The sequence below is a fragment of the Phycodurus eques genome, chromosome 8 (genome assembly GCF_024500275.1).
Source record: "Phycodurus eques isolate BA_2022a chromosome 8, UOR_Pequ_1.1, whole genome shotgun sequence".
In the NCBI taxonomy this organism is placed as follows: domain Eukaryota; kingdom Metazoa; phylum Chordata; class Actinopteri; order Syngnathiformes; family Syngnathidae; genus Phycodurus; species Phycodurus eques.
In genome coordinates, this window is record NC_084532.1 from 25,856,907 (window position 1) to 25,879,540 (window position 22,634).

Here is a 22,634-nt window from a genome sequence, read left to right on the forward strand (position 1 = left end):
ACTGTTTTGTGGAAATACCCTGACTGAATGGCTTAATCCCATTCGTTGTAGACTTTTGTAGATCTAAATGGCACGTCCTCTGCCACATGGGCACCACTGGAACGGAGGTTGAGGATCAAATTGCAGCTCGAATCGATTTTTGTTCCCTGCACTGCCCTTTCGACAGGAAATGCATCCTCCAGCCTCTGTGGGCTTTGCGGAGTAGCAGTTCCTGCTTAAGTAGTGGTGTACACACACAGCGATAATTGGGCCAAATTGAGCATTGCGATCCTCCCTTGTGATCGAAGTCTCCGAAGGTTCGATGTCTCTGAAAGATTATCCTGTGGTATGCATTGTGTTACGTGATAATCGGGCCTAATTTGAGCATTTAAAAAAAATAAAAAATAAAAATAAAAAAACACCTTTCTCATCAAAGTCAGCAGAAGCCCAGTTATCGGCTGTATCAAGATTATCCTGAATAATTATCCTCTGGTGTGGGTTATGTTATGATTTTTAAAAATTTTTTATCCCGTCTTGTCAGTGGCTAAATCAGGGTACACCTTAATCTATGAATTTATTTTTGCTTCCTTAAGGTTGATAATGGGTGAAGAGCATATGCATATTAAACATACTGATAATTGGGCCTAATATTCTAGCATTTTTAAAGCTTTGCGATCAAAGTCAGCAAAGGCCCGATAATCGTATGTCTCTAAAAGAAATATGCACATACATGCAAATGCGGTGAAGACTCTCCGTAACTGCCGGTAGCAAACCAGGCTTAACTTGGCTCCTCCCCGACATACAAACCTTGCCTCTCAGCCAATGTTATCACTTCAACTTACTTTCTTGACACCAATTCCTTTTCAGATAGGGCTTTGGCTGCATCTTGTGGAATCTAAGTGCATTTCAGAAAGAGCACAAAATGCAAATTAGTTTTTCAGCAGAAAATGCAAATTGGTAAAATTCATTAGTAATGAACCACAAATGTACAGGCAATTACTGTTCAACAAACACCATGCCGTTACAAATCTTTTACAATGTTAAAAATCAGTATGAGTGTACTCCGGCTTATAGGGCTGCGGAGAGGATGGCTGACTGTCAGTCGCAATCACTTTGCCCGCTTTTTGAACGGAACCATGAGCCTTAGTGATGTGCATTCCACATAAGATTATTTGATCAAGGGGCACTCCCACCCCCTGCCCAGCCTGACCGGAAGTCAGCACCTCTGAGCTTGAAATTTTCCCAGAGAGAGACGATGTTGTCGGTTCCTCCTCTGCATTCCTCAAACAAGCGCGAGCTGGGTTTACATAAAACAGTTCCCCCTGAAGTCTGGCTGTTTTGCTGATAACAGTGCTTATAATGCAATGTCCTTGTGTGTTTCTGGTTCTCACACACACACACACACACACACACACACACACAACATTGCCCATATTTTGGTCAAGGAGGGAAGTATTTGCTCAAATGTTAGCAGTGTCACAATACTGGTATGCTGCAAGCGGCTCAGCTTGTTTAATTGGAGGATAACCAAAAACAACTTCAAGCCTAAAAGCTCTATTACAGTGGAGGTTGAAGACGATGCATTCTAGGATGTTTTGATTTTGAAGCAGTTGTTGCGAATGTGTCCGCTGCATGCGCCACATGCACCAGATCTGCACACTTATTGACGTGTAATTAGGCTGCTTGATGTTGAAGTTCTGCCGCCATGAGCGAAAATGATCGTTTTCACTGTCTATAAGGGCGCTTGCCTGTGCTTCACAGTTAGCTCATGCCTGAGTTGTCATGGTAACTATAACTGTTGGCACACCCTCGCAGTAGAGGGCAGTAGAGTGGCTCATTTGCATGAGACAGGAAGATCTACTCAGACAGGCAATTTCAGTGAGGCTCACACGAAGGTAATTGTCACTCTGTCTAGCTATCTAGATCTCTGCCTCTCTATCTAGCTAGCTATCGTTCTATCGTTTTAGCTATCTCTGTCTTTTTCTCTCATTTTCCATCTCTCTAGCCAGCTAGCTATCTCATCTCGCAAGCTAGCTGTCCTTCTGTATAGGTTGCCATCTCTACGTTGTTAGCTATCTCTCTAGCTATCTATCTATCGCTCTCTCTCTCTCTCTCCCTATCGCTCGAGCTTGCTATTGATTGCTCTATCTAGCTAACTATCTATCTATCTATCTAGCTAGCTAGCTATCACTATCAATCGATCACATTATCTCTCTCATCTAAAACCATAAAGTAATGAACTTTAATGAAGAAAGCTGATACAGGTCACCGATTTCATTTTAAAAAATTCTTAAATAATTGTTAAAATAGGTGACTAAATGAAAAATGGTCAAACACTAACAATGTCGAAAGTGGCATTGTACTTCTTCCTTTTTTAAAACAGAAATGTAGTTAAGGTCACATAACTTCCACTGAATATCCTTCTTCTCATGTTATTCTTGTAATACTGTTCTCGGAGGCGTTTGGAGTTAATTATTGCAAGAAAAAAAAAAAACTCTCGTAAGGACTAATCATTTGTTTGGTTAACTGACAACTTACAATGTCTTTAAGCTCTTGTGCGAAATGCTTTACAAATAAATGGCAGTAGTCCGTCGTCGTTTTGGGATGTGTTGCCAAATAAGCCAAAGAAAAAGCAAAACACCAAGAACTAATCCTTTGTTTGCTTAATTGAGGTCTTGCGATGTCAGGTGTTGCTCAATCGATGGATGTTTTTATAGTAAGTTTATAAGTAAGTAAAAAAAAAAAAAAAAAAAAACTTTTAAAAACATGTGAATTAAAGGTGTATTTTCCCGAAAACTTTGTTTGAATTCCGAAATGTCTTAGTGGGCATTTTGAGCAGTAGACAAAATAACATTACTTATGTCAGAGCACATTTTTCTACTTTCATACACTGCAGGTATGACATTAGTAAAAATAATTTCTAAACTGTACCGCAAGTTCAACTTCTTCAGAGTAGAAAATTAATCAGGTGAATAAATCAAGCCAGCCGTCACTCAGTGAGACTCTGTCAACGCTGACAGAGTCAACGCTATATTCCATGCTACCCTGCGTTTCTGGCAAATGGTTGTTTTGACTGAGGCAAGCAGTACAAAGAGACTGTAAACAACAAAACCTGCCTTTCAAAAAGGATCGCATCGTAAAATGTTTTGATCCACCTCCCACACATCACCCCCCTTCGAGACGATTCATAACTGTGCGCCAGTGCGTCTTGTAAACTGACACTCAGGAACTAGATTAGACTTTCACTCCTGAAGCGCATACATCGCATGTCTTTGTCTATTATTACACATCCAAAGTAGAACAGTATGAATGAATTTGGAATAGTTTATATACTATTAAGATGGCCCCATTCTGAAACGTTTTAAATAAATACAGTGGTGTATGAGTGTACATAAATACATAAGCGTGCCCCAACTTACGAGTTTTTCGAGTTACGAGTCGTCACGACCGTTTTCTTTGCTTTGTGTTGCAAGCTGAGATTTGAGTGACTAGCCGCTTAAGTGGGGGAAAAAATTGAGCAATTAGGGTATTCTACTTGCAACCATTTATTGAACGGGACGGTCAAACACAAATATAAAATGAGAAAACATGCAATGACCCTGCTATAGGGAGCACCTCACGCCCAGATGCTCACATGCAGACTAACCGGCCAAACCAATTCCAGCTCATGGCGTCAAGAAGCTAACACTAATCTGTGCATCCAACTAAACGCAATGCCGCTATGCTTAGATTTACAGTGTATATAAAAAGTCAACACACCCTTGTTCAAATGCCAGGTTTTTGTGGTATAAAAAAAATTTACAAATATAAATATTTTAGGCGGCACGGTGGATGACTGGTTAGAGCGTCTGCCTCACAGTTCTGAGGACTGGGGTTCAATCCCCGACCCGCTTGTTTGGAGTTTGCATGTTCCCCCCGTGCCTGCGTGGGTTTTCTCCGGGCACTCCGGTTTCCTCCCGCATCCAAAAACATGCATGGTAGGTTAATTGACAACTCTAAATTGCCCGTCGGTGTGAATGTGCGTGCGAATGGTTGTTTGAGTCTATGTGCCCTGCGATTGGCTGGCAACCAGTTCAGGGTGTACCCCGCCTCCTGCCCAATGATAGCTGGGATAGGCTCCAGCACGCCCGTGACCGTAGTGAGGAGAAGCGGCTCAGAAAATGGATGGATAGATGGATAAATATTTTAAAAGAGAAAATCACTGTTATTGTGACCTATAAACCTGTGCAACTCAAAAGAAAAAAATCTTTCAGGGAGGGGAGTAAAAATAAACAACTGAGATAGAGGTGGCCATGTACAGAAATTAACCAATCACATTCAAACTCATGTTAAGTTGGAGTCAGCACACACCTGCCACCATTTAGTCTCTGATTAACCCCAAATAAAGTAATAAGGCTTTTCCTGACATATTCACATCGTGTAACTTCTCACATCTTAACTTCCCACTTGTAATTTCATAAATGTCACAATGGTCACCGAACAGCAAAGCTTCCTCATCCATCATCTGTTTCTGTGATGTTTTGTGTGTGTGTGTGTGTGTGTGTGCGTGTGTGTGCGCGCAAGTATTTAAGATTTATAGTAGAGTGGCCTTGCATTAGACAAATGACAAAATACTGCAGTAGCAGATCTGCTGTCAACCACAGGATTTGAATGTTTCGCCTCAAAGGGAGAATTGTCTATTTTTCCTTTCCTGCAGCGAACCGTTATGACATTTATCAGCACGTTTAATAGGTAGCCGAACGGCCATTTGATTTGCCGCTATTTGCCACAAACGGCCACATCGAGCGAGTCAACGCATTATATAAATATAATTTGTGATCGAGAATCTCGCGCTTGTCCATATAAAGGCATCTGGGTGGCACCACAAAGTGACTGCTTGTGTCGATTGTTTATGCTCGGCTCTGCCTGGTTTTTGCATAACTTGTGTAGTGCAGGGCATGTGACACAGTGAGCGAGCAAGCGAGAGATGAGAAATCAACAAAAGGGGGGGGTTTGGGGACAAAGACTTTTTGTCTGTTGCAGCCCTTCCAGTCGTCATTTCCTTGGATATTTTGTTAATAAACATAATCCACAGTTTAACTGCGAAATGACTTGTCACGTGGACCTGCTTGGATAGTTTGGATAGATGACCGTCAACACGAGATTATAATATCAAATGAATCAACTCTGTGATATTGTTTGCTTGTTGAGCTATGACTTAATTTCATTTAATTTCAGGTTTTACCATTGTGACAGTTTGAAAAATCTTCCCTGAAAAGACTTCTTACAGGAGTCTAACTGGATTTGAAAAACAATAAAAGTGTAAAATATTGTTTAACATTATGATCCTTAACCCTCCTGATGTTGCGGGTCAAATTGACCCAAACAGTCTATCATTCTATTTTAACTAGGTTTTCAGTATGAAACTACTTCTGCTCGGCCTAAAGGCTTCTTTATACTCGCGCGGTCAGTAACGTTTGCCTTTATACTCGAGCGCAACCCAAACATGCTGTTTTGAAAGTGTGCTGCAGTTCTCCTCCAAGTCAGAGGTGTCGCTACGGCTGCTATTGGATAGGACACCACAGGGAGGAGTTTCCTCAGCATTTTTTTTTTTGCCATTTCCGGTAGCCGTTTTTCCTTTCCTTTCAGTAACAAGGAACAAAGCAACAACAATGGCAACCGCGACAGAACAAATGGACCTAGATGACCAGATAATACGTTTAATTATACTGCAAAATCGATCGATAAGGCGGCAACGTAGATTGTATGGAGAACCAATGGGCACGCTGGTACGTCATCACAGCACGTGACTAAAACGGACCAATCACGAGCGATGATCTCCTTCGGCGTTCGACGCGCAGCAGTGATTTTTGTCGGGTGCGCGGCAAGCTACGCAGACGTGCTGCGCGGGGCAATTCGTCGGTCACGTGATGCAATGCGGGCGTTGTCGGCCGCGGTAGTATAAAGAGGCCTTAATTCTCATCAACCTACACAATCAGAATCAGAATCATCTTTATTTGCCAAGTATGTCCAAAACACACAAGGAATTTGTCTCCGGTAGTTGGAGCCGCTCTAGTACAACAGACAGTCAATTTACAGAACACTTTGGAGACAAAAAACAATTGTGCAAAAAGATGCAGAGTCCTCTAGCACTTAGAGCATTTCGAATGACTAATATTGCGATAGTCCGGTGCAATGACCATTGTCCAAAGGTCGCTGAGACTTCAAGGAGTGTATGCGGTTTAAAGTGACGAGTAGTGCGATCATCATCATCATCAATGAAGCTCCGTTTATTGGAGGGGGTATGTTCCAAACCCACCCACAATCAGTGAAAATCCACAATATCGATTAAAAAACCTGATTTATTGTTTTACCATTTCCACACGATTTAAACATCTTTAAACGTATTAAAAGACACATTTATTAAAATATACTTTAAAAAGAATTCCTTTGCGCCTGTTTTCACTCGCTCCAACACTAGTCTGACGAGACTTAAGTTGCTGTTGTTGATTCCTGCAGTAAAATTACAAGGAACAGGAAACCGCTCAGTCCTGTGAGCGACGTCAGCGTGCGTCATCTTTGTGCATCTTTCAGTGACTCTGCCTTGTTAATAGCGCTGTGGCCGAGCAGTGAGGTCATGAGTAAGGGTGTGTATTATGAGGAGTTTATTTTTTTACACTAGCGCCCTTGAAGATGATAGAAAATATGATCCATGCTTTTAACGTTCACACTTATCTATTTATTTATTTATTTTAAACTCTGGGCTAGTCACCATGGTAGCAAAAGCTGTCATTCGAAGAGGGTGGGGTGAGAAGTGGTAATTTGCATAAGACAGGGGCACCCCTCAAAACATGCTGATCCAGGTTTGCGATATTTATTTTATTTTTAAACACATGGGACCTGTTTTAAATTGTGGACAAAAATGCATATTTAGGGACCTGTTTTAAATTGTGGACAAAAATGCATATTTAGGTCTCCTCTTAGATTATTTTGGAATAGCAGAGTCCTATTGTCTTACACATTTATTTTTAAAGGCGTAGCCCTAGCTGGCTGTGTTGTGATCGTGCGACCCTCCCATTGTTCCTTCCACTCCCGCAACAGTCAGCGATGACACATCAGTTATTGCCATGGTGCTTGACAGGAAGTGGCTTTTCATAGGCCAGCGGCTTGGGGTGGGTGGGTTGGGGGAGGGGGGGGGGGGGTGTTTAACGCAGTGTTCTGCACAGAAGCCACTCTGACACCGGCAGCATTTTGATGACATCACTGCCACGGAGCCCACCCTCTTTCTCTTTCTGTCTCTCTGGTCTCCCACCTCCTGTTTGCTGTCGAAACAAGCTCTTTTTCACGCTCTCTCTCTCTCTCTCTCTCTCTCTCTCTTTCTGTTTTTGTCTGTGTGAAAAAAACCACGCTCGGGAAGGGGAGGAGGCTGCCTGCAAGCGAATGGGGAGGGAGATCGCTTCAAGTGAGAGCTCAGCGAGTGGGGGGGGGGTGGCTGTACATTCACACACAGGAAGAGCAGCAGTGAGGAAATATCGTAGTGCGTTGTAAATAAATGTCTTACTTTGCACTATTTTTTTTGCTTTTTACCTCGTTTTTTTCAGACACTGCAAGTTTAAACCACTTTCTGGATTATTATTCTGTTCCGGGAATGAAAGGAGTGAGTGGATTGGCACTCTGGTGAATTGGTTCACTAGCCTGGCAACCCCAGAACTTGGAGCTAACAACCTGGTGGCAACTCTCGACAGGGTCTAATACGCTCGTCCCAGGATGCCGCTTTTGGCCGTTACCGGTGGTGGGTAGCGCCAGTTCTGTTTATTTAATGAATGACTTGCAAGACAAGCGGTCAAAGTGAGGGTAACCGTGCGAAAATTGTGCCTTGCTGGACCATGCCAAACTTTTGAGTCGGCGCCGCCATGCTGAGCCTGCAGGATTCGGTCTTCTTCGAGATCAGCATCAAATCTCTGCTCAAGTCGTGGAGCAGCAGCTGTGAGTACCAGGTGTTTACATACCGCGCAGTCTTATCTGCGCAGCATTATTGCATTGAGGTCCCCCAATCTCAAACCTGTGTAAGGATGACTAATGGAGTGTCAGCATGACTGATTGTGTTCAGTCCAGACGTAGTCTGGCTTGCGTGGTGCAGGTGGCTCCATTCAACTCAGTCTTTCTGTCTCACTTCCGCCAGTAAAACGTCGCTACTGATATGCGTAGCAAGCAGGGTACTTGCACACATACTGACAGTCATGCCAAAATTTGAGCGCCCCCCCCCCCCGGACGGATATCTCAAAGATTGGATGTCCTGCTAAAAGATTTTTGGCACCCAATTCAGAGTTGAGTCACTTGAGTTTGTGTATAGACAGCGATAGCCCGTCAAACACAACCAATGGCGCGCAAGTTTTCTTGTCACAAAATAATTCACATCATTAAAATGTGCCTCTTTTTCCTTAACGAGCTTCGGACCAGAGCGAAAGCTTGTGGCCATTTCGAACGCAAGCTTCGAGGACAAAGGCGCTGACCACTATATAGCACTGTGGCAACAGAAAAGACGCACAGACTGCTGCATAAAGCAAGCGCTGTTTTAAAAAAAAATAAATAAATAAAAAAATTAAATATCAAATCATTTTCAGACTATAAGAATCATCAGAAAATTACGAGATTTGCTCCATTTTCCAATCATCTGATCGGATTGGGACAACTCTTATCCTGAGTGATTATCCTGTGGTAAAGGGTTCCCCCCCCCCCTCTCCTCCCTTCCGGGTCTACTCGGAAAATGGTCGTAAACGAGAATCGTAGAGACATACCGAGGGACAGCACACATGATAGGGCAAATAATCGCCGTGTGTGCTTACTGCTCTTCTAGTGTCTGGTGGACAACAACACAACATAAACATGTCTGTCGTAGTTGCAAGATTGACCTTTGAGAGGCAGTACAGTTCCACTGGGCAGCCAGACTGACAGAAAATACAAAATAGAAGAAAGAGCTGCAATGGAAGAAGCTGGGATACCTGTTTCTTCTCTGGTAACTACCGGTACATTGTGGTACCACACTCTTGTTGTTTTTAATGTGGTGAGTGACTTGAGACGTGTTACGTAAACACTCAAAATCAACCATTTGCTCCTGTATTTGTACAGCAACAGCGCCACCTGCAGGGAGTTCTGGTTGGCTATTGTTTCATATGATGTCACAATCACAGAGTCTGTGGATCGGCCCAGCTTGTGTTGACCGCAAACATGAACATATCCTGAATAGTGAACAGGTTTAACATTTACAATAGTCACTCTTAGCGCACCCAACATCACAGGATAATCACTCAATTTTGGATTGCCGACTTTGATTGCAAGAGACAGAAAATGCTCAACTTAACGCCTAATTGTCAGTGTGTGGGTACCCTGCTTTAATTATGAACACGTTTAACATTAAGGATAATCGGCACTGACCGTTTTCCGAGCAGATCGTGGAGGGAAAAAAATCACTCTTAACACACCCCACGCCACAAGAAAATCCCTCAGCATAATCTTTTATAGACATCCGAGAATCTGGTCTTTGCTGACTTTGATCGTAAGGGAGGGAAAATGCTCAAATTGAGCTCAATTGTGTGTGCATACTCCAGTTACACACCAGCAGGCATGTGGGCCAGTTTTAAAAACATTTAGAGTTTCAGAATTGCTTAAACTTACAATCAGCAGTGTGACTTTTTCTTTTCTTTTTTAAAATTGTTTTTATTTTATTTATTTATTTTTGAGTTGTCCAGTGCACGCAAAATGACACGACCACTCCCCCTCTTATTGTTGTTTCGAGCAGTCACTGAGGCCGATGACTTTTACCCTTTTTGGGTCTTTTGGGAAGTTTTTGGGTGCCACTGCTTGGTAGAGTAAGGGTAAGCAAAACGGGCTTATGAAGAGTGGCTGCTTGAGGAGGCAATACTTCAATACGATGTCACATGAGTCGTTTTACAGTTGTACTACATTTTGGTTTTATTTGGAAAAAAATCCATTGTTTATTTTATTTTTATGTTTACTAATGTAACTACGGATCACATTGAATTTACCCAAACATTTCAAAATAATAAGTTTTAGAGCTGTACTCGCCATACCACAATATTTCTGCTCAAGGTTATCATACCAGCAGAATCTGATAGTGGCCCATGCCTACTCACCAGTTAACAGGAGGTACCTGTGCTCATTCCGCTTTCAGTCGCTGTCCACTCTTATGTTTTACCACCCAAATCTACTTTGTCGGCTTAATTTAGCAGCATTCAACGCAATATCAGTTTCTTCATTTGCCCCCAAACCCGCCTGCTTTTATAACCCTGCTCTCCATCCCCTCCGGGGCAGCTAATGTTTCCCGACTATTGATCCGTCTCCCGTCTCCCGTCTCTGTCCCATTATTAGCTTTTTAATGTTTACTTCAAGAAACCCAAAAGGCACTCGCTCCACAATCCGACTGAAACCCTATGAATGATGGACAAATGGAGACACTCGTGCTGTTTTATTGTGCCATAGATTTGCTGTAAGCGTGCAACCTCAGCTGCAATTCTAAGCTGCGTCTCAAAGATGAATGTTTTTGCTCTGCTCTGCACTCATGAATTGGGAACATAGCATCAAGTACGCCTTTTGTGTCATCTTTGTTGCTAGACGTTGATAGTATGAATCAGTCCATACGTGCAATCATGCGGGGTTGAGCATTAATGTCCCCGGAGCGATGCATATATTGCACAATAATGACCTTTCAATGGAGCCTTAAGCACACTGATGACTCATCTTTTTTTTTTTTTTTTTTTTTGCCATTACTGCGGAGCGCAGTGTCACACAAGTGTAATTAACATGCAGATACAGTATGGTATAGATTTACCCTGGTGTGATCACATTTGAAACCAACATTTGCATATAAGCACGGCGTAAAATCGCATGTTGCTACCCGATTAGGCAGCACTTATTGTGTTCATATTGTGGGATCATGAAACTTAAAACTCCCAAAACATTACTGCAGTCGTCTGAATTACATATACCCATATTGCATAGGGTTAGGTTTAACCCCTAACCCTAAATTGGCTATACAGTATCGCACCAAAAATCAGTACACCCCTCACATTAATTTAAATATTTTTTTATATCTTTTCATTGGGCAACACTGATGAAAAGACACATTGGTACGAAGTCGTCATAGTACAGTTTACATAGCATTGGAAATGTAATGTCTCCACCAAAATAAATCCACACACAGCCGTTAGTTAATGTCTTGTTCGGTACGTACCTTGTTTTTTGATTCGCATTTGGTACAGTACGGGAACAAAATGTAAAACACCAAATGTTTTGTCAATGTCTTTATGTCCCCAAAGTGTTCTGTAAATTGACTGTCTGTTGTACTAGAGCGGCTCCAACTACCGGAGACAAATTCCTTGTGTGTTTTGGACATACTTGGCAAATAAAGATGATTCTGGTTCTGATTCTGATTTAAAATTGAGCTAAATTCTCCATCTATCCATCTACTAATACTCCTTATCATTACTAGGGTTGTGGTGGTGGTGGAGCCTATCCTAGCTGACTTTGGGTGAGAGGCCGGGTCAACCCTAAACTGGTCGCCAGCCAATTGCAGGCTAAATTCTCCAATAAGTGGAAGACAAGACACAATGCAATATCATGGGCAGTAACAGAAAAACACCTAAGCTTTGTTTTCTTACAAGAAGTTGCAACATCAATAGCTTGACTTATTTTTAGGAAAGTGGAATGTCAATAGTTTTACTTCTTTTTAGGAAAGAACAACATGAACCGCTACTTAATCTTTGGAAAATGCAACATTGATATTTTATTTTTAGGAAAGTGCAACATCAATTGTTTGTCTTCTTTTTAGGAAAACACAACATTGACAGTTGGTGTTATTTTTAGGAGATTGCACCATCAATAGTGTCTTTTTAGGAAAGTGCAACATCAGTTCTTTGTCTTCTACTTAGGAAAGTGCAATGTCAGTAGTTTTTTATCTTTGTAGGAAATTGTAACATTGACAGTTTGTCTTTTTAGGAAAGTGCAACTTTAATTCACTGCCATTGACGGCTTTTGAAGTCTAATATCCAAGTTAACTGGGAGGACTGGCAGTGAATGAGTTAAGTTTGTTCTCGTATTAAAATGAAACATCGATAGCTTTGTCTTATTTAAAAGAGAATGCAACATCATTAGTTTGCCTTCTTTTTAGACAAGTACAAGATAAATAGTGTGAATTATTTTTAGGAATGTGCAATGTTGGTAATTTATTTTATTTTTTTAGGAAAGTGCAACGTTAAGTTTGTATTCTTTTAGGAAAGTGCAACGTTAAGTTTGTATTCTTTTAGGAAAGTGCAGTGTTGGTCAAAGTTGGTCTTTTTTAGGAATTGAACCATGCACGCATGTGCAACAGTAATACTTTTGAGCAATGTGATTGATTATGCTTTAAAACATTTATTTTTGCTTTGCCTTCATCTTAATATCCCGGGAGAGGCCGTTTAAATGCTGCTCGAGGTTGTGTTTGCACCATGCACCGGGGAGTGTAATTTCCGTGCCGCACTGATATTCACGAGTGTAGGATTATTGGTGTCGTCATCTATACCTGTATGACTCCCAAACAAAACTGCATTGCGATCAATAGTGCAACAAGCAGACCATTCTCCAATCACTCCTCTTTCAAACTGCCCCCCCATGTCCCCGACTGCCTCAGGTTGCTAGTTCCTCATTGGGCCTCGCAAAAAAAAAAAAAAAAGAAGAGTGCATCAAAGAACAGTAGCCTCCCTTTATATACCCTTTCTGATATCCTCTCCCCTTGTTATGACACCATAAAATGGTTTGTTTATACTTTATCACTAGTTAAAGAACTGTATCGTCTTCTTGCGTGTCAGTATTGGTATATTTGCTAATAGCTCATCAGTCATCAACCCAAAAAAAAAAAATGTCCTGGATTATCTATGCTTTAGTTGTAACTCATCACAGCCCGAGCATGTTGGGACACAATAACACATTTGGCGCTGCCACGCCACATAAACATTACTAGCGAATCTTTTGTATGTTTTAAAAAAAACAAAAAAAGACTCTCAGCTCTGCATTCCAGCCGTATGTGTGTGATCGTGCTGTTTTTGCTGGTTGTCCTGACAGTGGAAGTGAGCAGGCCGCTGGGAGGTTTTTAATTTTTTTAATTTTAACTGTGACAAGGTGGAGTCGCTAATAGTTGTGTAATTGTGTTTCCTAAGTTAAAAGCGCTGCTGGTGTACAGTGTATGCCTCGAGCCACAAAGCGCAAAAAAAAAAAGTAAAAACAATACATGTTTTCATGCCGTTGTTGATCACCAGCTTGCCACTTGGCTTGTATCACAACTTAAGTGAGTCCAGTATGTTCACCACACTCCGATACCAGTGTCATTATGCACAGTAAATTCAGTTTTAGCTTGAATGCCAACTCTCATCATACTGGGGGGCCAGTTGTTTGATAGTCTATTTTTAGGTTAAAAAAAAAGAGTTAAATGTGTAAGTAAATGTAAAATTTATTTTATTCACATTTTTTAAATTGTATTATGATTTTTATATTAACAATTAAAAATGCTTAATTATACATTTATTTCACCATTTGTTATTATTATTCTTACAATAAATAAACTAACCTATTAAATCAATTAAGTTTAATTTAAAAAAAGTTTTAAAAAGTTTCTTCTTGGGAACATCCATCCATCCATCCATTTTTCTGAGCCGCTTCTCCTCGCTTGGGTCGAGGGCGTGCTGGAGCCTATCCCAGCTATCATTGGGCAGGAGGCGGGGTACACCATGAACTGGTTGCCAGCCAATCGCAGGGCACATACAAACAAACAACCATTCACACTCACATTCACACCTGCGGGCAATTTAGAGTTGTAACCTACCATGCATGTTTTTGGGATGTGGGAGGAAACCGGAGTGCCCGGAGAAAACCCACGCAGGTACGGGGAGAACATGCAAACTCCACAGAGGCGGGGCCGGGGATTGAACCCCGGTCCTCAGAACTGTGAGGCAGACGCTCTTACCAGTCGGCCTCCATGCCGCCTTCTTAGGAACATGCAACATCAATAATTTATCATTTTCAGAAAGTGAACAAATGGTTTGTCTTCTTTTTTTGAAAAATACATTGGCAGTTTTATTTTTAGGAGAGTGCAACGTCAATAGTTTGTCTTTTGGGGTAATTGCAGTTTCTTCTTTATAGGAACGTGCAACAGAAGTATGTGTTTTTGTATAAAAGTGATATAGCAGTCGTTTGTTTTTTAGTAAAAGAGTTTGTCTTTAGTGTGTGCATCAATAGTTTGTCTTTTTAGGAACGTGCAACATCAGTAGTTTTTCTTTTTAGGAATCTGAATCATGTCCAAAAAACACACAAGGAATTTGTCTCCGGTAGTTGGAGCCGCTCTAGTACGACAAAGACAGTCAATTGACAGAGAACACTTTTGAGACAAAGACATTGAGAAAAACAGTCACTGACCAATAAAGGGTTGCTGGTTATCTGGTAATGCAGTGTTCAACATCAATAACTTGCAGTACGTGATCATTACATTTGTTGGTAATACGGTACCATTCATTTTTATGGTGCAATACCCTGAAATCTTTATCTATGATTTTTTATTTTTTTTTTTGCTGCGGATCTGTGTAAATTTACATGCTCGGGCTGCACGATATTTTGTTTCAACATCGTCATCGCGATGTACTTGTGTGCAATAGGTCTGCTGCAATGTTGGTGTACTATACAGTGAATCAACTGTATTAATAAAAGTGACCAGCAGAGTAACCTCTCTTGACATGCTTATAAGATTAGCACCTTGCATGTTACGGTAAATTATAATGCTTCAAACAACACACGCAGCAGCCCAGAGTGTTGTAAACTTATCTCCTTGTATGATAACTATGAATGAGGACATGGGAAAGAATGTACACTTGCTGCATTTCCTATTTCGCGCTTTAGAATGAAACTACTGGAGGCAGGCACGCCTGAGCTACGTGAGTACGCAAGGTGCGTTCAGGGACACTGTGTAAATGGCAGTGAATGTGTTCTTCATAATTGTAAAACTAGATTACTAGGAAAATTATTATTTGAATGCTTTAGTTAAAACAGTGTACGATCACTCTGTGATATGGAATTTATTTTTTGTAATAGATACATTATTTTGTTAATATAGTCAGCTAGAGCTTCAAGGAATGTAAAGTTATCAATGTCCTTTCACCATCGTTCCTGTCATATACTGTGTTGCATTATTTTGTTTGCACATTAAAGTCAAAACTCCTGTTTTTGTTTTATTTCCAAATTAAAAAAAAAAAAAAAAAATATTTATAAATATGAGGAAAAAATATTTTCCTCATATTTTTGAGATTGTAGGGTGAAAGGTGCAGCTGGCTACCAGTGCGGACTGAATGGGTGGCGAAATGGGGAAATGAAATGCCAGTATTTTGAGGGTAATAGCCCATCAGCAACATATTGAGAGGGGGGAAAAATGAAATGAAATACTTCATTTTTGGACTGGTGAACTTGGTTCAAAATTTTGAATTATGAACTGAACTAGTTCATTTTTGGAACAATGAATTGAACTTTGAACTAGTTCATGTAGGAAATCAACTTTCCCAACACTGATCCTGTATTATTTCACAAGGCAATATATATCGCAGGTTTAAAAAAAAAAAAAAAAAATGTAATTTTTTTTCTCCATTTTTTTTTCTTTTGTTTTATTGATCATTATGGATACTCACATTTTTTTTTTTTAATCCAAAGCTGAAAAAGTGTAATGTGCATGGCGCCTATAGGACAGGAATAGAAATGAGAATTAGCTGAAAACATGCCCACACAATAGCATCATATTTGTTATTTTTCCCAGTCTGTTGGGAGGTCATCCTCAGAAAAGAATGGAAGTTTGGAATGCTACAAATGACCGGCATGTCCTAGACAGAACAACTTGGGGAGGGGAGGGGGTATCGGCACACTTTTGTTTTTCTTCTTTGTTGCTGTTGACAAGTGCACCATTGGTGCGTTTGTGTGTGACGGTCCAGCTGGCCTGAGGCGGGAGAAAGAAGATTAGGATGCCCACAGCGCTGATTGGTTATTAGGGGAGAGGCTGCCTGTGTGACATCACTACAGCACAGTAAACAAAGATGAGGGCGGCTTGAAAGACTCTCTGTGTTGCTGGACAACATGACCGTCACATACTACAGCGTGCCACAATGTGCTCAACATACCAAAAGAATCCAAATAACATAGTTTAACGGGGACATGTTGTGGAAAATGTACTAAGTAAAACCTTTGTGGGCTGTTTATTTCCGAAAACGTCTTTCTGAGCAAGCCAAGAATTTGGTTACATTTTTGAGTTTCTCCTTCCTTAACTAACTTCTCAACTGAGTCATTTTAAGTTTGATTTGTATAATTAGTGATCAACCCAATCGAATGTGTGCGGTCCTTTTGGTATAAATAGTCCTTGCCTATGTTAATCAGATTTAATACTCTATTGATCCAAATATTTACTGTAATTGTAACTTTACTACTGCATCAGTGATAGACACCTGTGGCGGACAAATTAATTACTGACAACAAAATTACACATACACACAAAAACATATGGCACAAAATGACAAAAACGTGACAAAAATCAGACATAAGACCTGATACGAATCGGTCAAAAAAAAAAGTAACAAAAAATGTCAAAACTGACAAATAAACCATTAAAATAACTATGGCAAAAATGAGAATCTGACTACTGTAAAAAAAAAAAAACCTGAAAAATACATCAGAACTTTTGAAAAACACACAGAAAAAAAATCTGTCAAAACCTGTGAAAAATAACCTTTAAAGAAATCTGGGAAAATGTATAAAATTGTCAAAAGAAAAATAAACTGACAAAAAAATCCAGCAAAAAAATAGACGGCAAAATATAGCAAAAACTGACAAAAAGGAATCTGTGGGGAAAAAAACAGAACGAAAAAAGACAATTTTAAATTGCAAAACTACAAAAACAGAAAAATACAGCATCCTTTTGATAAAACTTGGACAAAAATAAGACAATGACTGACAAAAATATGATCAAATAATTTCTGACCAAAATAGAGAGCTTTAATTAAAAAATACACAAGCATTGACAGAAAAAAATCTGGGGGGGAAAAAAAAAAATACAAAGAGAAAGAGGTGACAAATCTGGCAAAAACTGACAAAAACCTGACAAAAATACAGTAAAGGAATTTGCAGAAATATGGCACAACTTGGGCAAAAATCTGGAGAAAATAACACAAATATGAAAAATTATTTTACCATTTTGGAGAGGTTTATTATTTTCTTTTTTTTAATTACAAAATAATTGGCTAAGTACAGCCAAAAATCTGTCAATAATACAAACAAAACGCTGACAAAAATCTAGAAAAATAAGGCAACTTTTTAATTAAACTAAATTAGACAATAAAAATGTTCCGTGCCTCCATTTGTTGATGCGGCCGACCGGAGCTGTGGCCATCCTCCATCCCCGTTGGTGGACACCAGTGGTAAGGGATGACGTCAAGCTTATCTGTCGATTTACGTTCGTACCCTCACCAATGGTCACAAGCTGTGGGTCCTCACCGAAAGAACAAGATCGCGGATACAAACGTCCGAAATGAGTTTCCTCCGCAAGGTGTCCGGGCTCTCCCTTGGAGATGGTGTGAGAAGCTCTGTTATCAGGGAGGGACTCCGAGTCGAGCCGATGCTCCTCCATGTCGAACGCAGCCAGATGAAGTGGCTCGGGCTCTGGTTAGAATGCCCCCTGGACGTCTCCCTGATGAGGTGTTCCGGGCACGTCCCACCAGGTGGAGGCCCCGGGACACGCTGGAGAGACTGTGTCTCCCGGCTGGTCTGGGAACGCCTTTGAACCCCTCGGGAAGAGCTGGACGAAGTGGTTGGGGAGCGGGACGTCTGGGCTTCCCTGCTTAAGCTGCTGCTCCTGCGACCTGACTTCGGCTAAGTGGAACAAAATGGATGGATGGATAAAAATCTGACAAAGACATACAAAAATTGTTAAAAAATAGTGGACAAAACATTAAAAACATACCAAATAAAAGAGTTAGAAATACATATATATCTCCATCCATCCATTTTCTTTACCGCTTAGCCTCACGTAGATCGCAGGCTGCTGGAGCCTATCCCAGCTATCTTCGGGCGGGAGGCAGGGTACACCCTGAACCGGTCGCCAACCAATCGCAGGGCACATAGGAAAAAAACAACCATTTGCACTCACATTCACACCTACGGGCAATTTAGAGTCTTCAGTCAACCTACCACGCATGTTTTTGGGATGTGGGAGGAAACCGTAGTGCCCGGAGAAAACCATGCAAGCACGGGGAGAACATGCAAACTCCACACAGGAGGGGCCGGGATTTGAACCCCGATCCTCAGAACTGTGAGGCAGATGTGCTAGTGTATGAGTGAAACTTTGTAGCACATGAGTTTTTCTGGGAAAAGAAGTCAAAAACAAGAAGCAAACGCTTCCTGAGAGGGGAAGATGAGGTAAAGGCGTAGTTATTGTTGAAGCCGCCCGCTCACTTGGCCGCCCTTTCAGCCATTGTGGGCTCAGACTGCAAATTCTCCCACAGCCGTCACATAATTCTCTCATAAGCCGTTCAAAGTTCTGACTGCGAGCTGGTCGTGCGACAATGCGTTTCGTGGGGGCGAGTGCTTTTTTTCCTCTAGCGTATTGAATAGTAAATACCCGCTATTGCTGTTCTGTCTAGGGTCATGTAGCGTGTGAGCCTTTGTCCGGGTTTTATTACAATGTTATCTCATCTCAATAAATTTCTCTGATCCTTGACCTTAAAGCTTGCTGCAATGTGATTTAGTCAAACGACATAAAATGTTACTCCTGGAAACGCTCGCCTAATAGCATTAACCTTAAAACAACCCCAAACTCCTGAAATTCTTATTCGTTTGCATGCAAGGCAAGCAAATGATGTGAGGTACATACAAAATGCACATGTGGGGAAAAGGAAAGGAAACGTTTTATGTATTTTCTTCCCACCATTTAAAAACTAAAGAAAACTGACAAGTGTGACAAAACTTGACAAAAATATGCCAGAAAAATGATAAAAAAATGAAAACAAACAAAAAAAATTTTAAATTCTGTTATACAATTTGACTAATAATTTTAAAATGCAGCAAATCATTCACTTGTGACAAATTCAGGTAACATTGCTGCCATAAGAGTGAACTCCTACAATGATAAATGTATGGCCACAAAAACTTGACAAATATTGATAAACACCTGAACAAAAACATAAAAGATGATGAAACCTGTAATAGAACCTGACAAAAATGAGGTCAACAGTGACAAAAATATGACAAAAAAATGGCAAATCTGAATAAAACTAAAGTAAAAATAAAAAATAAATCTGAATTTTTTTTTAAATCTTAAAACAGATAAACATCCATTTAAAAAAATGACAAACCTGACAATAATTGGGAAAACCCTGAGCAAAAGTCAGAATTTGGCAAAATCAATGTCAAATTATACATTGTGCGTGATAGATGGACGCATCTATAAATGTGGGTTCAGTTGCACCATGGGGATGATGATGTACATTCATACTATTTAGAGCTGTAACTAATATGAAAACCAGAGAGTGTAGATGCATGGTTAATGCAATATTTTTCCCCATGAATTTCCTCCTCCCAAAGATGTCTAGGTCCACGACCTTCCCTACTTTATTTTTTCCTGTCTGACATGTCATGTCATTCCCTGATCCCTGACCTCTGCCCTTTGGCTCGCAGCTTCTGCACCGGTCAGCAGCAGCGTGAGTAGACGGCGCGTCCCCGCTTCGGCGACTCCCCTCCCGTGGGAAAAACACAACTTCGCGGCCATGTCCATCATCACCATCGACCCCGAGCTCAAGCCCGGGGAGTTCGTCATCAAGAGCCTATTCGCCGAGTTCGCCGTGCTGGCCGAGAAGAAGATTGAGATGGTGATGGCCGAACCGCTGGTGAGTCGCCTTTTAACGACATAACCGCCACCTCGTAAAACCCTCGAGGACCGTTAGCTGAAGCTCGTTAGGTTTATGTGCGAGGATTAATCTTTAACACGCTTCACTGATTGTCCTCCGATGTGCAGTTTGGGAAGAACGCTCCATTACTTGATCCCACTAAAGCTGGGATGGGCAAACATTTGCACTCCTGGGCCACATTTGATTTGGAAAACAGACATGATGATGATAAATCCATCCATTTTCGGAACCACTTATCCTCACTAGGATCGCAGGTGTGCTGGTGCCTAACTCAGCTGACTTTGGGCGGGAAGCGGGGTTCACCCTGAGTTGGTCGCCAGCCAATCGCAGGGCACACCTATGGACAATTTAAAGTCTTCAATCAACCTACCATGCATGTTTATGGAATGTGGGAGGAAATCAGTAGTAACCGGTGATAACCCACGCAGGCACGGGGAGAACATGCAAACTAAGAAAATAACAATTCATTCTCATTTTTAAATGAATGATGATTAGTTGTATAAGTTAATACAACACAAAATTGTTAAATGTAAATCTGAAATTACTTAATTTACAAAAATGTTTGTAGCGTTTACATAAATGAATTAACCAATTATTTGGTTGTGATAAATGAATAAAAATAAATGTAATATTATAAAATACTTCAATTTAATAATAAAATTATAATTTATACTCAAATGTTACATTTTTACAATTTGAATTCTTATAAATTAACCAATTGTGTAATAAAACTTCATTGTATATGTAGAGTTGTTTATTTCTGTATTTTATAATTTACATAAATGCATTAACCAAGTGTTCGGTTGAGAAATAAAATGTTTATGAAATTTAAATGATAAAATAATAATTCATACTCAATTATTTGTGACCAATTATTTAATAAATAAACAATTGTTAAATGTACATTATATGTCAAGTAATATATTTAATTTTATTTACAATATATCTATTAACCGTTTCAAATCAATACAAATGAATAAATATAAAATATGTAAAATAGTTCATTGTATTATATATTTATAATGAATTCATTCTGATTGTAATGGTCAAATATACATTATATATGAAATGTATTTTTATTTAGTGAGGTAAATTAATAGAAAATGATTAATTTTAATAAAATAATAATTAATTGTTTATTTTATTTTAATCAGTTATTATTAACTGTGTTTAATAAAATAATGCATAAATACAAAATTGTTCAATGTGTATGTACTATTGTTGTATTTTAATAACATGAGCCAATTAAACAATCAATTTGTAGATAAACGAATAATCAAATGAATATTTAATAAAATACAATCATGTTTAATGTACTGTCTATATAAAGTTGTATATACATTTGTCAATAAATATATAGAATAAAAAAATAAATACTTTAATGAAGCAATTTTAGGAAAATCGGCTGAATTAATTCAACAAATATTACAGGACAGCTATTACCGTTATAAGTTAACCACTGTTTCATAATACAGTTGACCTCCGCTATTCGCGGAGAATAGAGACCACGCAGACTGTGAATAGCGAAAATCTTTCAGGTTCAATATAATAGTTATGGGTAAAAAAACATGAATAACCCGGGGATTTGGTTTAAAAAAATAAATAAAAAATAAGTGATGGCCTCCGTCAAAAGGTTGCCTCAAGAATCCGCAAATCGGTGAATTCATCAATGATAAACCACGAATCTGCAACTGTCTACAGTACGTCAAAAGAACAAAACATTTCATCTGAACTTAAATGACGATCAACAAAGGCGTAATGAGACACGACACAGATGCAATTCATGCCTTTCTTTATGTTAACAATACGTATAAAAAGCTAGCAAGTTAATCCCTTGATGCTAAAATTGTTTTTGTGAAAATTGCGGTCAAAAATATGAATTATATCACTTGCTTGACGTTTTAATGTTTCCGTGTTCCAGGAGAAACTTCTGTCCCGGTCCCTTCAGAGAGGGGAGGATGCACAATTTGACCAGGTCAGTGCGGCAGTGTGATTGTTTCGCTTACCCCCCTGCTGCCAAGTTGCATACTGCACTTGTGCGCAGTATTTGAATCCCCCTAGTTGCAGCCAATCAATGCCCCATTCAGCAGCCCATCATGTATACAATGGGGCCTGCTGCAGAGCTTTGTTCAAAACACCAGGCTGATGAGGAGAATAGGGGCAGGGAAGTCAGTCCGCATCGAAGCGCTGTGTCATCCTCGCCGCTAAATCAGCCCCTGGCCGCTGTTGCGCATGTGCATTTGTGTGTGATTGTATGTGTGTGTGTCAGAGTGTCCTGTCATGTGTGTGTGTGTTGTTGGGGTGTGATGTGTCTTTTTATGTATCTGTGTGTGTCTGTTTTTGTGTGTAGGGGGTTTGTCTGTGTGATTCTGTTTCTGTGTGTATTTGTGTTCGTGTCTGTGTCTGTATGTGTGCATGTGTCTTTATCTCTGTATCTGTTTGTTTCTGTGTGCGTGTGTGTGTGTGTGTGTGTGTGTGTGTGTGTGTTTGCATGCGTGCGTGCGTGTGGTTGCCTGGCGCCACGAGGGGCAGCGGTGGGCGTGACGCTTACGTAACTCCGCTGGCCGTCATCCACGGTCGACGCCCTGCATGCCCGCTGACCAACGCCTGCCACGTCCAACATCTTTCACTCTGTCATGTGTTTGAGGTCACTGATGTTCTAAATGATTGCGTATAGGATTGAGGTTAAATGAGCTTTTA

At 40.2% G+C, this 22,634-nt stretch overlaps 1 protein-coding gene across 9 annotated transcripts in view; it reads left to right on the plus strand.

Moving 5' to 3' along the window:
* Positions 1–22,634, plus strand: part of fryl (furry homolog, like) — a 110,817-nt gene that overhangs the window by 20,934 nt on the left and 67,249 nt on the right. For 6 of the 9 annotated variants that reach the window (XM_061682818.1, XM_061682819.1, XM_061682813.1 and 3 more), the window contains 2 exons: positions 19,705–19,913; positions 21,856–21,909. In XM_061682818.1, the coding sequence (XP_061538802.1) occupies positions 19,794–19,913; positions 21,856–21,909 (174 nt within the window). In that variant the 5' untranslated portion in view covers positions 19,705–19,793. Of the gene's footprint in view, positions 1–7,437; positions 7,945–19,704; positions 19,914–21,855; positions 21,910–22,634 lie in introns of those variants that run through there. The other 3 variants (XM_061682816.1, XM_061682817.1, XM_061682820.1) reach the window with 1 other exon arrangement.